At 35.8% G+C, this 13,300-nt stretch overlaps 1 protein-coding gene across 11 annotated transcripts in view; it reads left to right on the top strand.

The window, feature by feature from the left end:
• The window catches only part of KLHL5 (kelch like family member 5), a 49,368-nt gene that overhangs the window by 27,317 nt on the left and 8,751 nt on the right, over positions 1 to 13,300 (top strand). For all 11 annotated transcript variants that reach the window (XM_015285666.4, XM_015285665.4, XM_040699823.2 and 8 more), the window contains 4 exons: positions 1,775 to 1,911; positions 2,347 to 2,543; positions 8,973 to 9,185; positions 12,965 to 13,151. In XM_015285666.4, the coding sequence (XP_015141152.1) occupies positions 1,775 to 1,911; positions 2,347 to 2,543; positions 8,973 to 9,185; positions 12,965 to 13,151 (734 nt within the window). The remainder of the gene's footprint in view (positions 1 to 1,774; positions 1,912 to 2,346; positions 2,544 to 8,972; positions 9,186 to 12,964; positions 13,152 to 13,300) is intronic.

Here is a 13,300-nt window from a genome sequence, read left to right as displayed (position 1 = left end):
TACTTGTATTAATCCACTCTCGGGCTGCACGTGCCATTTTGGCATATGCAAGTCACTCTCAGGAAAACAACACTGTGAAGTGTATCTACCTTCTCATGTTTCTTAATGGAAGTTAGCAATAATAGGAAATGGATTGCATCTTATGTTTTTAATAATTTCTTTCGGAGGACTGCAAAACTGGAAATCATAGGGACCTTGCTGATAGCACAGCTGGTAGGTGGTATTTGGCATTCAACAGGCGTTGCTAAGATATGTATAGTCCAGCCATTTACTGAATAATGGTACAGCAAACTGAAATAGTTGCACTGTTAGAAAAACAGAAAGAGGTCTGTGTCAATATTAGGTGTTAGGTTCTGTTTCCCATGGCAGAGTCCTTTCTTTTTCAAGCTGTATTCCACAAAGAAATTCAGGTCAGTACAGAGATTGAATACTTCGAGCTGCTTGGTTTTTATTTAAAAAAAAAAAAAAAGTTAAAATATTATTATTGTTTTGAATGGAAACTGAAACTTTATTTTAAGCATACAAGATTTTAAAATAATATTATTCCTTTTTCACATACATTCCTACACAACTCCATTCAGTTAGTGAGTAGGAAATAAATATTACTGGACTGTAATGCTGTCCAAATGGTCATCAGTCAAAAGATGTGAGGAGAAAAGTAGTTGAGAACAGTAAACAATTTATTACTTTGCGGTTAATTAACCAATAGACGGTTCTTTGCAGTTCATTTTGCATTTGATTAAGAGACAGATCTTTGTAATTTATGACTTCATGTAAGCACCTGCAAATTCTTCCTGTTGATACGTTTGAGATCTATTCCTGAGCACTGGTGCCTACCTTTTCAGTGAATTTTACTCTTTTGAGGTTTCTGATCTCCGTCATCTCAACAAGCCAATATAAAGACTCCACAGAATAAAGTGACATTTTCTGAAGTATGAGATTCATTGAATGTATGCTGATATGGCTGATGTAGTGTTTGGCAACCCTGTCCTGAAGCAGGGGGTTGGAACTAGATGATCTTTGAAGTCCCTTCCAGCCCAAGCCATCCATCTTCATTCTTATGCATTATGTGGAGTGGCACTGAAAAATAAAACGTGGAATATATACAACAATAATTCAAAGAAATGTCTGATAAGCAGTACCATGTTTACCTACTCTGTATCTTTACGTACTCAGAATTGTTAAAAAATAAAAAACTCCATACATATCCACAAACAACATTACTATGTCAATTAGTTTCTTCTGTGCAGCATATTCTTCTCCTTGTGGGGTTTTATCTGCACCATCTCTGTGCTGATTGTGCATAGTTCTGTCAGCAATAATAGTAGATGAATGCATGTGTGCACCAAGAGTAAAAGTGTTTTAAAGCACTTTGAAAAAAGACTGGCGAGTCATTCTTTCACATTTAGAAAAAGTAACTGATAGAGTACGAATGGAGCTCAACTTTTTTATTTCAACCATGTTTATTTATATTCAGCTTCCAATTTATGTGGTGTTGTGGGTTGTGTCCATGTCGACTATTAAAAGTCACTGAGCTTTGAAAGAGTAATTCATTTACTTCAACAGCAAATGTAGATTCAGTAACAGTACTTCATTATTCATAGAGGGGAACTGGAGTGTGGAGCTATTTGTTAATTCAAAAATGTTGTTCTCACTACACTGTTTCTCCAAAGGGCAAAATAATGAATGATAAATTAATAAACATTGGATTGACAAAGCTTTTTTTCTCTTCCTCTCTTTGTCTCTCTCATTTTCTCCTGCACTATGTGTTCAGATTGGTTCTCTCCTCCGTTTCGGACTACTTTGCAGCAATGTTTACTAATGACGTAAGGGAAGCAAGACAGGAGGAAATCAAGATGGAAGGCGTGGAGCCAAATGCATTGTGGGCTCTGGTTCAATATGCATATACAGGTAATTAGAGTGAAAATGGGAATTTTGTCTAATGAATTGGCCTCCGCTGAGCATTGTATTCCATTACTACATTTCAAGTGCTCTTAGGAATTCACATAGTTTCTTACTTACATTTAAAAAATTGATCATTGCTGCTACCTGAGGCAACCTGGTCAGATATGGTTTCTCTGATAATACTATATTCTGGTGGTTAACGAAACATCTCAAGATTTCAAATGTATCTTGACTGATGAAAAAGGAATCTTAGTAGGTTTCCCTTTCCTTGCATCATTAGAGATATCAGTTTTGAAAAGCTGATTACCTACTGTCAAAGGGGATATTTTCCAAGCCTTATGTTCTGTCACATAGTCTGTAAATAATTCTTTTATCTGAGTTGTGGGGAATTTAACAAATCGCAAAAGCAAAATTATATCATCTACTTCTTAATATTGACAGGTCGCCTTGAATTAAAAGAAGATAACATTGAGTGCCTGTTGTCTACAGCTTGCCTTCTTCAGCTATCTCAGGTTGTAGAAGCGTGCTGTAAATTCCTCATGAAGCAGCTTCACCCGTCCAATTGCCTTGGAATCCGATCTTTTGCTGATGCGCAGGGTTGCACTGACTTGCACAAGGTGGCTCACAATTACACTATGGTACGTTGTTATTTTAAGCATCATCCACTGATTTTAGTAAGAAAAATACAGAATGTTTGTCTGAGTAAATACTAATGTTTTTCTTCAGAAAGCCTTGATCACTTTCCAAACAAGAATGCACATATGTTCCAATGACGAGAAATGACAAAATAACTGCAAAGTTGCTGGCTTAGAATTGGAAGAAAGGAGGCATGCATGGTGTTTCTTTGTAATGATATTGGGATTGTGTGATATGCATTCAATAAAATCTTTCAATGGCTAGTTTTTATTTCTGTCAAGCTAAAAACTGCAAACTTACCAGTTGGCAAGCTGCTGTTGTCTGGTCCAAAATAACTCATGAATTAATGGAGAAGTTTCATAACGAGCAGATGTATTCAGGTTCTGAGTTACACCTGGGGTATGAATGTGGATATTCACAGAAAAAGATTCTGCATTATACTTAATTTCTTTGTCATGGAATAGCAGCGTGGCATCAAACAATTGGATCTCAGGCTATACAATATGTGGCTAAATAAAAACAAATTATCAGTGATATTTTCAGAATTGATGTAGAGAAAAACTGACTCAGTAACTAAATGAAATTTCATCTTTTTTAATAGCCATCCTTCTGTTTTAATCTAGAATGTTCTTTTTTACTCACAAGCATATTTCAGTAATGTTAACAGCAGAAGGAAGCAGGATACTTACCTCTGAGTCAAGTCGGCTCATCTGTTACTTGCAGATTTTTGTGAGGTGTTTTCCTCTCTTCTTGTTGAAATTTCACCTATGTAAGCTCTTGGGACCTGAATGAGGGCACGAAGATACTGTGTAAGAGATGTGGGAAATAAGATGGTACTGTACAAGCTTGTGTGGCTTGGAATTACATTACCACTATGCTTAGATTCAGGAGGTGTAATTTTTTGTCTTGTAATTACTATTAGAAACTCAGGACTTTCTTCTTGCCTGCTGTTTGTGTTTGGTTTGGTTTTTTGTTTTTTTGTTTTTTTTTGGGGGGGTGGGGATGTTTGTTTTTTGGCAGTTTTAAGAAGTGCTGTTGTTTTGTGCCTTTTTTTTCCTTGGCTTAAACTAACTAGATTTAGTATGTATAACAGCTTAAAGTAGCTGTCTTTCTTCCAATGATACAATTTGTTTCCTCAATGAGTAGGTCTCTAATCTATTTAAAATGACTGACATGCTGAAATTTACCAAAACAGGTCATCAGTGTGCAGATTGTAGCTTATATATTTATATTCTTGACCTTCATTATGATCAAACAAAAATGAGAAGGCTGCCATTAGATAGGCAGCCAGATGAAACAGTAAAGATAAATGTGCCTTGTGCTTTTTGAGGAGTATTAGAATTAATGCAGAGACAGTGATTTAAAAAAAAAAAAAAGTAAGCCGAAAAAGTACCTCCCTCAGAGGTTCAGAGTAACCTTGTGTTATTTCCATGTCTCTTACAGCTTTTATCAGCTGGCTGTCAAAGATCAGAGTAGTAATAAGCGTTAGATCAGTGTAAGTGATCGCAGTCTTACTATTATTATTGGCTGTTCATGACTTTTTGTGGGGGAAGGAGGCTATGGGCTTTCTCGAAGCCATTCTTTTAATAGCCTTTTTATTTTGTTCAGATCACAGGAATATAGTTCTATGCCTTTTGGACTTTATTTACTTCAGTGGCAAAATTGTTGCTTTTTAGGCTTCGGTGTGGATGAAATTTAAATCAGGTGGATTTTAAAAAGCCATTTTCAAAACTAATTAGTTGTGCTAGATGGATTCTTCCCAAGGCCTTTTTAAATGTTGTTTAGTTCCAATGGAGATGTGAAATTGAATTTTTGTAATAATGAGTAATAGAGAAGCAGCTTCTATAGCTCAAAATGAATGTTGCCATGGAAACTGCATAGAAATACATAGACCAATTGAATCGTCAATTAAAATAAATCCCCAAGTAATTTCATTTGTTTAAAAGCTGTTTGAAAGCAGAAAATATTAAGCACTATTAAGTGCTGGCCACTTGATGCTCTTTCCATTAAATGTTGGATCACAACAGTTACATACATCAGTAGTACCTGTAAATTCAGTTTGGTAAAACATGCTGCAATCAATAAGGGATTATGCTGAGCAGTAAATACTTTGAGCTTTGCCGTGTAATTGTGCTTCTTTCAATGTATGTGAAGTAGGAAGTAATAATTAAAAAAATAGTTGTATTTTAATTTATGTACATTATTTTCTATAAGTTTTCCTTTGAACAAAAAGTAGATTGCCATATGCTTGTTTCCTCAACTAAAGCAACTGCTCAGTTTTATCAATTTTTAAGAGATATCGTTATTTTGATTAGCATGTTAACAGATTCATTAGAATGTATGTTTATATGAAGACCAGATGAAATAAGCATTTGGTTACACTGAAGGACCAACCAGTGAGTTATCCCAATAGGCCTGCTTTTGCTAATAGACCTGCTCTGTCTAAATAATGCTCATTAGTGTCGTTGGAAAATGCTAGCATCATTTTATGGCATGGTTTTAATTGCACAATATAGTGTGATTAAAAATATAAATGAATAAAGTGAATTTGAATGCCACAGCTCTTCATATTAAACGTATAGACTCTAAAAGAATATCAGTGTAGCTTTACTTTATTGCTTACTCTGTTGGCAGTTAAGCTGTTCATTCAGAAGTGAAAAAAAATTCAAGGTTATCATAAAAACAGGTCAATTTTTTGACACTGCAAACTAAGTGAAGCTTGAAAAATCCTCAGGATGCATTAAGTGAAACATGAAATAAACTGAAGTGATCAGTTGTGGATGTAACACTCTTTGAAGAGCAGCTCTGTTCTTTATTTGATTTTTTTTTAACACATCAGGAGTTTAAAAATACAGTTGACAGGATCATGGGATGTATTTAGATCAAGGTATCTATTGTACAAAGAATTTCTTGTTTTGCTGTAGTTTTGGGGTCATATAATTATAAATCTGGGAATTTAACTAACCTAGTAGACAGTAGTGTGCATATTCACTTAATTCATAATGCCTTTTCAAACAGAGTGCCTTCTGTGCATTTTTCTTGCCCTCCAGCATAATGCCTGCTGATCAATTTTAGCAGTCTTTGCGTCTGAAGAAACAGCATTTTGTCTTGTTTGTTTGGAATAGCTGATAGTGCACCTAGAATGGAAACTATTAGCTCCTCTTTTACAACAGAAGATAAACCAGAGATAAGTTAATTTCAGTTGAGAAAAAGATAGCCAGTGTTATTTTCAGAACTTGAAGTATGTATGGTGAATAGAGGTGTTCTTAAGTAACTGGCACCATCTTCTTCTGTAGTCTAATTTGTACTTCGTTAATTACAACTTAAAAAATAAAAGAAAAAGAATGGCGGACGTTTTAAACATGAAATGTGGTAGTGCCTGAGTTAGTCCACCTGTAGGTGTCTTTGTAAGTTTTGTTGGTCACCTTTCCACACATTAGAGCATGGTGTATAAACCATGTTGAATTTCATCAGAAATCTTCCAGACATGAAAGGAAGAGAAATATCCAGGCTTTTTTTTGTCCTGAAGAGGCCAGACCCCTCATTTTTATTAATGCCTAAAACAAGGATTTTATATTTTTGCATATATCAGTGTAATTCACTGAAACAGCCGTCAGATGACAAAACTACATTCTCCTTCAGATCTGACGATCCAAGCGCTTCTTGCTTTTCAGTTGTGTCCAGGTTCAGAGTATAAACAGATCCTTGTGGCTGGAGCTTCGTCTTGGACATCTGCATACAGTTCTTCTCAGCTTGGGAGTGTTTTGATGCACTCTGAGAATTTTTTTTTAATCCTTCTGATACAGTGCAGGGGGAGCCTAACCATCTAACTGTATTTAACCGTGAGCATTGTGTATCGCTTGAAAATAAGTATCATGACCTTTTTCGTGTGCTCCTAGTATTTTTTGCTTTGTACCAAGACCCAGACAGACCTCTGGTTAAGAATGTAAGTATTATTCATTCTGCAGCTGCTTAAGGGTGAATTTAAGGTTGTGATCTGAATGAACAATGCTGCTGTGTCCTTGCGTTAGCTAGCCCATAAAACTCATGCTTGATAAAGTTTCCAACTGAAACTGCAGGCCATTTGTTCTCTGAAATATCCTGTCCTTCCCCAGAAAGTTCCCATAAGAAGAAGGAAAGCAAAGGCTAATGAGGAGGTTAAGGATGCTAGGAGATACACTGGCTGCTCCTTTTTGTCTTCAGAATCTCTGTCTGTAGAGGAAGAGGAATTGTCAGATTTTGATTTTTTTTTTTTACTAAAAAAAAAAAAAAAAAAAAAACAGACATAGGCCAAAGATTGTGGCTGTGAATGCTTTGATACTGTGGATACTATGTTCAAAAGCAGTCTCTACATTAAGAATAGAATGGGAGGAAGTTGAATTTGCTCCCATCAGAACATGGTTGTCTGCAAGCAACAAGAAAGAAAACCATGCTTCTTACACACAACAGCTGTTGAAGTGCTTAAATCCAGCTGGAAAAAAAAGCTTTCCAGAGAGGACTTCTTATTGTCTTAGTCTAGATCAGCTTGTTGCCTTCAGAGACAAAGGAAACTTTCCATACAAGTTCTTTTCCCTTCTTCCTGCGATCTGGATAGATGGTGTGGAAAGTTTAAGGTAGTAATGTTGACTTCTCTCTGTCAGTGCTCACTGCCTGTCTGTTCACCAAAACTAAAAGCACTGCTCCAGCTTGCATTCACTCTAGGACAGAATCAGCTGAAAACCAGCAGTGAAAGAAATGAACTCAGTGGAATCTGAATTTCTGTGAATTGCATGTTTAACCTCTGGAAATAATTTTCATCTGCAACTTGCTCCCAAACTGAGTAAAATAAACTGCACGTGTAGTGCTGCTGAGTATTTGTATGGTCCTTTCACTGTCTGTAGTTCTTCTATTTGCTCGTTTTCTTTAATTTTGTAATAAATACCTAATTAAAGAGGAAAAGACAGTTTCGTCTCCCTTGTGACCCATGACAGTTTTCATGTGGAATCGCTACTTCTGTGTAGCTGGTTGGATCACTCTTGTCAGAAGACTTTTCAGATAGAGTGTAAAATTTTCCTTTCCAAATTCTGTCTAGGAATGCACAGTTGCTTGCTATGTGCACAGGTAACATCAACTCCAGAGATGCCAAACTGTATTGTAGGTTTTTCTTGACATTTTCTGCTGAATTCATATTTGTTTTGCAGTGTTGATCCTGCTTCTGTTTGCAGGTTTCTCTCTGTTGTTTTTCTTGCTCTAAAGATGTCTTTTTGTGTATGTCCTAATTCGAAGTTTTTTCATTAGTGTGCATTTCTTTCTAAGTCATTAAACAAGATAATAAAAAGGACTAATTTTGATATGGAGCTCAGTTAGACTTCCACAACTGTGGATCGAGTGCATGTTATCCTCCGAGGGTTTTGGAGGCATATGGAATGTAAGAGCAAAACCAGCATGCAGTTATTTAGCTATCTAGCAATCAACAGTACATTTACTAAATTGATGGTAATACTGTTTTATTGTCATGAAGCTACTCTCAGTTCAGAGTGTGAGGTAGTTGGGTTTTGAGCTGTTAATGTGTTAGAACCTGTGGTTTATAGACTGCTTCTACTTCCCTTTGTTGCCTTGTAAAGGTGTGTGGGGAAAGAAGTTAGATATAATCTTACCCCTTTCTCTTACATTTACAAGTAGAAAATAAGGTTCAGGTTTCTCACTGTGCGTGGTTCTTATTATGTTTCTGTGTGCGTACTCTTCTGCTATTTCTGCCTAAGCTGATGAGAATCCATACGGAATATTCTGCATGTCCCAGTGTTCTGAAGTAATGGGATATCAGTGTGAGAAATGCTATAAATTGTGAATTTTCTTACCCCGAAGTAAGAATTTGTTGCTGGAAATGACAGAAAAAGGTTATAAAATTGAATCTTAATAAATGAAAGGGTGTGTGGTATTTTGGATTCTTTGTATATTTTGCTCCTGCCAGTCTGTTCGATCAGCTGTATAAAATGTACGAAATAATAAACTTCAAATGCCCCAATGAAAATCAGCAATGAAATTACTTCCTCTGAAAATAAATTGCCATACTTTAATCTGCCAGTAATGAAATATGTTACAGATGTGCCCAGTAGCTGCTTTTAGCATGTTGTGCTCTTTGCTTGACTAAGTATCTTCATAGTCAACAGAAACAAATGGTACTTTTCATTTGTTTTAAATGTGCTGTATAAGAGGGGCCATAAAAGTTTAGGAAATAATTATTAGTCAAAATAACCCAGTTTGTATTTTTTCCTTCCAGGTTAATTCTCTAGTGGTGTTTACTGGCACAACTGAGAGATGGTGTGAAGGAGGGACAAATGGGAAAGGATAGTAGGAATTCATTAAAAGGGAGGGAAAAAAAGTCAAAAAACCTGCAGCTGTCTTCAAATGATGCTGGTAGTTATATTAAAAATATTTCTTTTCTTTTTCAGGAAAATTTCATGGAAGTAATTAGAAACCAGGAATTTCTATTGCTGCCAGCCACTGAAATTGCAAAGCTTTTAGCAAGTGATGACATGAATATTCCTAATGAAGAAACTATATTGAATGCACTACTTACATGGGTTCGACATGATTTGGAACAGAGAAGGAAAGATCTGAGTAAACTCCTGGCTTACATTAGACTGCCTCTACTTGCTCCACAAGTAAATTGTTCAATTCCTCCCTAGTTTATACCATGGTTATAATGGGCATGCCAACAGCATCTTTATAGAGATAGTGGCGAATCACAAAAGCATCCAGTTTCTTTAGTGTTTTGGATTCTTAGAGCTGCATGTAAGGACTTAACATGTTATACAGGCATGATACTTTGTTGTGAACTGCAGCATGTTCTGATCCTAACCTGAGATCTGTCTGGACACGAGAGGGGTGGACCTTCTATGAAAAAAAATTGCTTCCATTGCCCAAAAAGATGATGATTGAGGATATATTTGTCACTAGAATGTGTCCTTTTAACTATCTTCTTTATGGAATTTGAACAGCATATTTTGAACAACTATATTTCCTTCATGTAGCTAGCAGTTGTCCTTGAGATTTAGGAAATGCATTTGAATGAATCATTTAGAACCATTTGTTTTTTTTCCATTAACTCCTGGTAATCCATCTTGGGGTACTTCTTTTTCTTCCCAGTCATTACTTTTTCTCCTCGTTGGCCATTTACATGCCATTGTTGGCCATTGTTGAGAAAGACAAGTTTGGGTTTTTTTAATAGTTTGGAATGACAGTTTTCCTACCTTAGTAGGGAGCGATTCCTCTTGTAGTGTCACATGTGGCACTGTAGTTGTTATCTGACAACAGGCACGTAAACTATCTGATTTATTTTTTCTTCCGCTAGTCTTCCTTGCTGTCCCTTCATTTAGTAATATTTAACGCTCTTTCTGAAGTCTGAGTATTTTGTCTTGGATTTTCAGTTTTTGTGAGAATTATCTCTGTTAAATAAGGGATTTTTTTTTACGAAATGTGAATACTAAGTAGAATTCATTAACACTACAGAAACAGAGATTAATTGATTCAGTGATACATACAAATAATGTTGTGTATTGCCTCTAATCCAGAGTCTTATTGTTGGCTGGTAAGATGCACAAGCAGGTTTTTTGGTATTTATATTCTCGTACTGTTTATTACGTATGCAGTGGCAGTATTTTCTCACTTGTGACCTTGACTTTGCAACATACTGCTTCTAGAAGCATAATACAATGTAAGAAACCAATTTACCTTGGAGGAGATCGTTCTTTTTTTTTTTTTGAGCTTTTAATTAATTGATGTTTAAGTATAAAGTCTGTAATCATTTTTGTATTTAACTATAATTGAAAAAATTTTATAAGTTGAAGGTGCAGAATTTTCTCCAGAAATATACACTGAAATCAGATTATGTCCAGTGAATAAGTGATTAGGAAAATAGCAGAATGCAACACAAAAGCAATATCATATTTCGTGTATTGTGAAATTTATCTTTAATTTTTCATGTCTTTGCCAAATATATACACTTAAAAATTTAATATGATATTTTGCTGTTGCCCTTTTCTTTATTACTTTAACAAGTTATAGTGTTAAAACTGAGGGAGCAATTAGTGCATCAATTAAATTGGGTTAAAGTGCCCCAAACAGCCCTAATGAATTTTCACAATCATGTTTTGTTTCATGATGACATGAGGCAATCTGACAGAAAACATAATATAATGAAAAGGTTTCCAATTTACAGTTGAAGAGTTAAAGCTATTTGAAAGAAATGAAATTAGAAAATTGAACAACTTGCCAAAATCAATAATGTTGCAAGCAGAAATGTAAAGAATACTAGATTGATATGCTTGAAAAAAGCTTTGGGGAATACTTCAAAACTGTAGCACTGGAACAAAAACCAAATGTGATGAATTGTCAGTTTCATCAGTTGTGTTTCTATGCATCTCTTTGTACATAACATTGAACTGTCTATTTCACTAATGCAAACAGTGTCCGAAATATTTGTAAGAAGCTAAAGATGAAAATTTGTCAGCTGCTTAAGTTGTAAAGTGGCCACTATTCCATCTCTGATAGATGAATAAATGAAAAAGATGATTAACCACTTCCTGAGTTACAATATGGGTTCATCTTCCTTTCTGGTCAGGTATCTGTGCTATATTTCTCTTCATCAGGTTTCCAATGACTACAATTTCATGTTCACATATCATTTGTAAATACTCAGTTATAAATGCTCCTAGTACAAGGAGCTACATAAATAATTAAACTTGGTAATAACGGGAAGGAAAATTTTCACTTAAGCCAATTCCAAGTATTTTAAGTGAAGAATGTTTTCAGAATATTCTTGTGCAGTAAACTTAATTTAAAGAACATTTGGATTTTTTGAATGCCAAAACAATCTTCTGTGGGTTGCTCCAGAAGTGATGCCTCCTGTTTTCTTCCATGGAAATTACAACAGCTACAAAGAGCACAGTAACACCATTTGAGCAAATTCTCAGCTACAAAACACTGTTTTTCAAAATAGCCACCACTCTTAGCCATGCGTTTTTGCCTGAGATGAACAATAGCCTGCATGTCACACCTGTAAAAACCTGCATGTGTTGTCTGGAACATGGCTTGTCTTTTGTGTCACTGTTGCCGCTGCTGAAATGCGCCACCCACTGCCTCACTGTGCTCACATCCACCGATAGGTCTTCATAAATATTCAGTGAGCACTGATGAACGTTGCTGGGTGCAACTTTTTCCACGTGGAGGAACGCAGTGACACACCTTTGCTTTGTATGCACTTCCATGTCAGACGCTATTTTGTCAGTGCCCCTCTGCTGCCATCTGTCATATGGCAACAAAATGTAATGGAATATATGTGGGAAGATTATACCTCTACTACCATACCACCACCATCCATCTCTGACACCGTGGGTCAGCATAATAAAATAAGAGGCATTACTTTCAGAGCATCCCTCTTAGATTGCATTTATTTTTATCTGAGATGTTGTTTTCAGAGATTGAGACTGTACTATGAGAAAACTTCTTGGTAGTTTGGGGGAGGGGGTGAGAAACCAGTGAAACAGGTAGGTAGGTTGTGTTTTGTTATTGGCTGTCAGCAGCTCAGCAATAAGCTCTCATCATGGCTTGTGGACTTGGTATTTTTAATGTTCGTTTGGATTTTGTGAGCGAGAAGCATTTCTCTTTCTTATTCTGACAACTGCCAGTGTCACAGTAGGGTGTTTCTCTTGCTTCATTTCTTGAGTTATTCAGGCCATGTCTTGCAGCTCAGAAGAATGCCAGTTGTCTAGACTTGTAAAAATTGCAGTTGGGACACTTAACTGAATAAATTTTTAGCAATCTAACAGATGTGAAGTACAAAAGGCTCCAGAGTCTTTAAACTTACTAATTTTTATTAGTAGCCTTTATTTAGGTCAGATAAAAATGTAACACTTCTGAAAGTTGCTAGCATCCTTGACATTAAAATATTTTTTTAAATGTATGTAATAATTGATATCCTACTGTGGGTCGCTGGCAGAGTCAAGAATAGAATATATATTAAAACATTCAGCCTGTGCCTGAAGCAGCTTTCACAGGCCTGGACTGGGTGCATCTGGGAATCAGAGAGAGAGGTTGAACTGACTCGCATACCCGAAGTCTGATCCGTTTCCTTTAACATACTTGGGGTGGCACTGAAACATGAGAAGATTTTGTTTTCTTATTCGGACCATTAGGCTTAAGTCATCCATTAAGATCAGATGGCTTTCCTGTTTTTCATACTCAAGGGTTCAGCTTAAAATGTGATTTTTTTTTATTGTTGTGTTATCTGTACCCTACTCTTGTTTATATGAACTTTTTGAATATAAGTCTATTCTAAATCAAGCAATGGAAGCTTTTGGATAAACTGTTTTTCTAATTTTGTTTTTATACTCTGTGCAGCTTATAGCAATTTAGCTTGTTTAATTTTCAATCTTTTTTGCAGTTTCTGGCAGATATGGAAAATAATGCACTCTTTAGGGATGACATTGAGTGTCAGAAACTCATTATGGAAGCAATGAAGTACCATCTGTTGCCAGAGAGACGACCTATGTTGCAAAGTCCTCGCACCAAACCTAGAAAATCTACAGTGGGAGTGTTGTTTGCAGTTGGAGGAATGGATGCAACAAAAGGTCTTGGCTTATATAATGATTAGTTGATGAGGGTTGGTTTTTTGTTGTTTTTTTCTTTGGGTTTTTTTTTTCTGAGAAATGCTGGATAGATGTTTTTATAACATGTTAATTATATAACACATTATATCACATTTTGCAGTCTAGAAAAC

The sequence above is a fragment of the Gallus gallus genome, chromosome 4 (assembly GCF_016699485.2).
Source record: "Gallus gallus isolate bGalGal1 chromosome 4, bGalGal1.mat.broiler.GRCg7b, whole genome shotgun sequence".
Taxonomy (NCBI): Eukaryota; Metazoa; Chordata; class Aves; order Galliformes; family Phasianidae; genus Gallus; species Gallus gallus.
The sequence above is the reverse complement of the archived record's forward strand: the minus strand, read 5'-3'. Positions and strand labels throughout refer to the sequence as shown.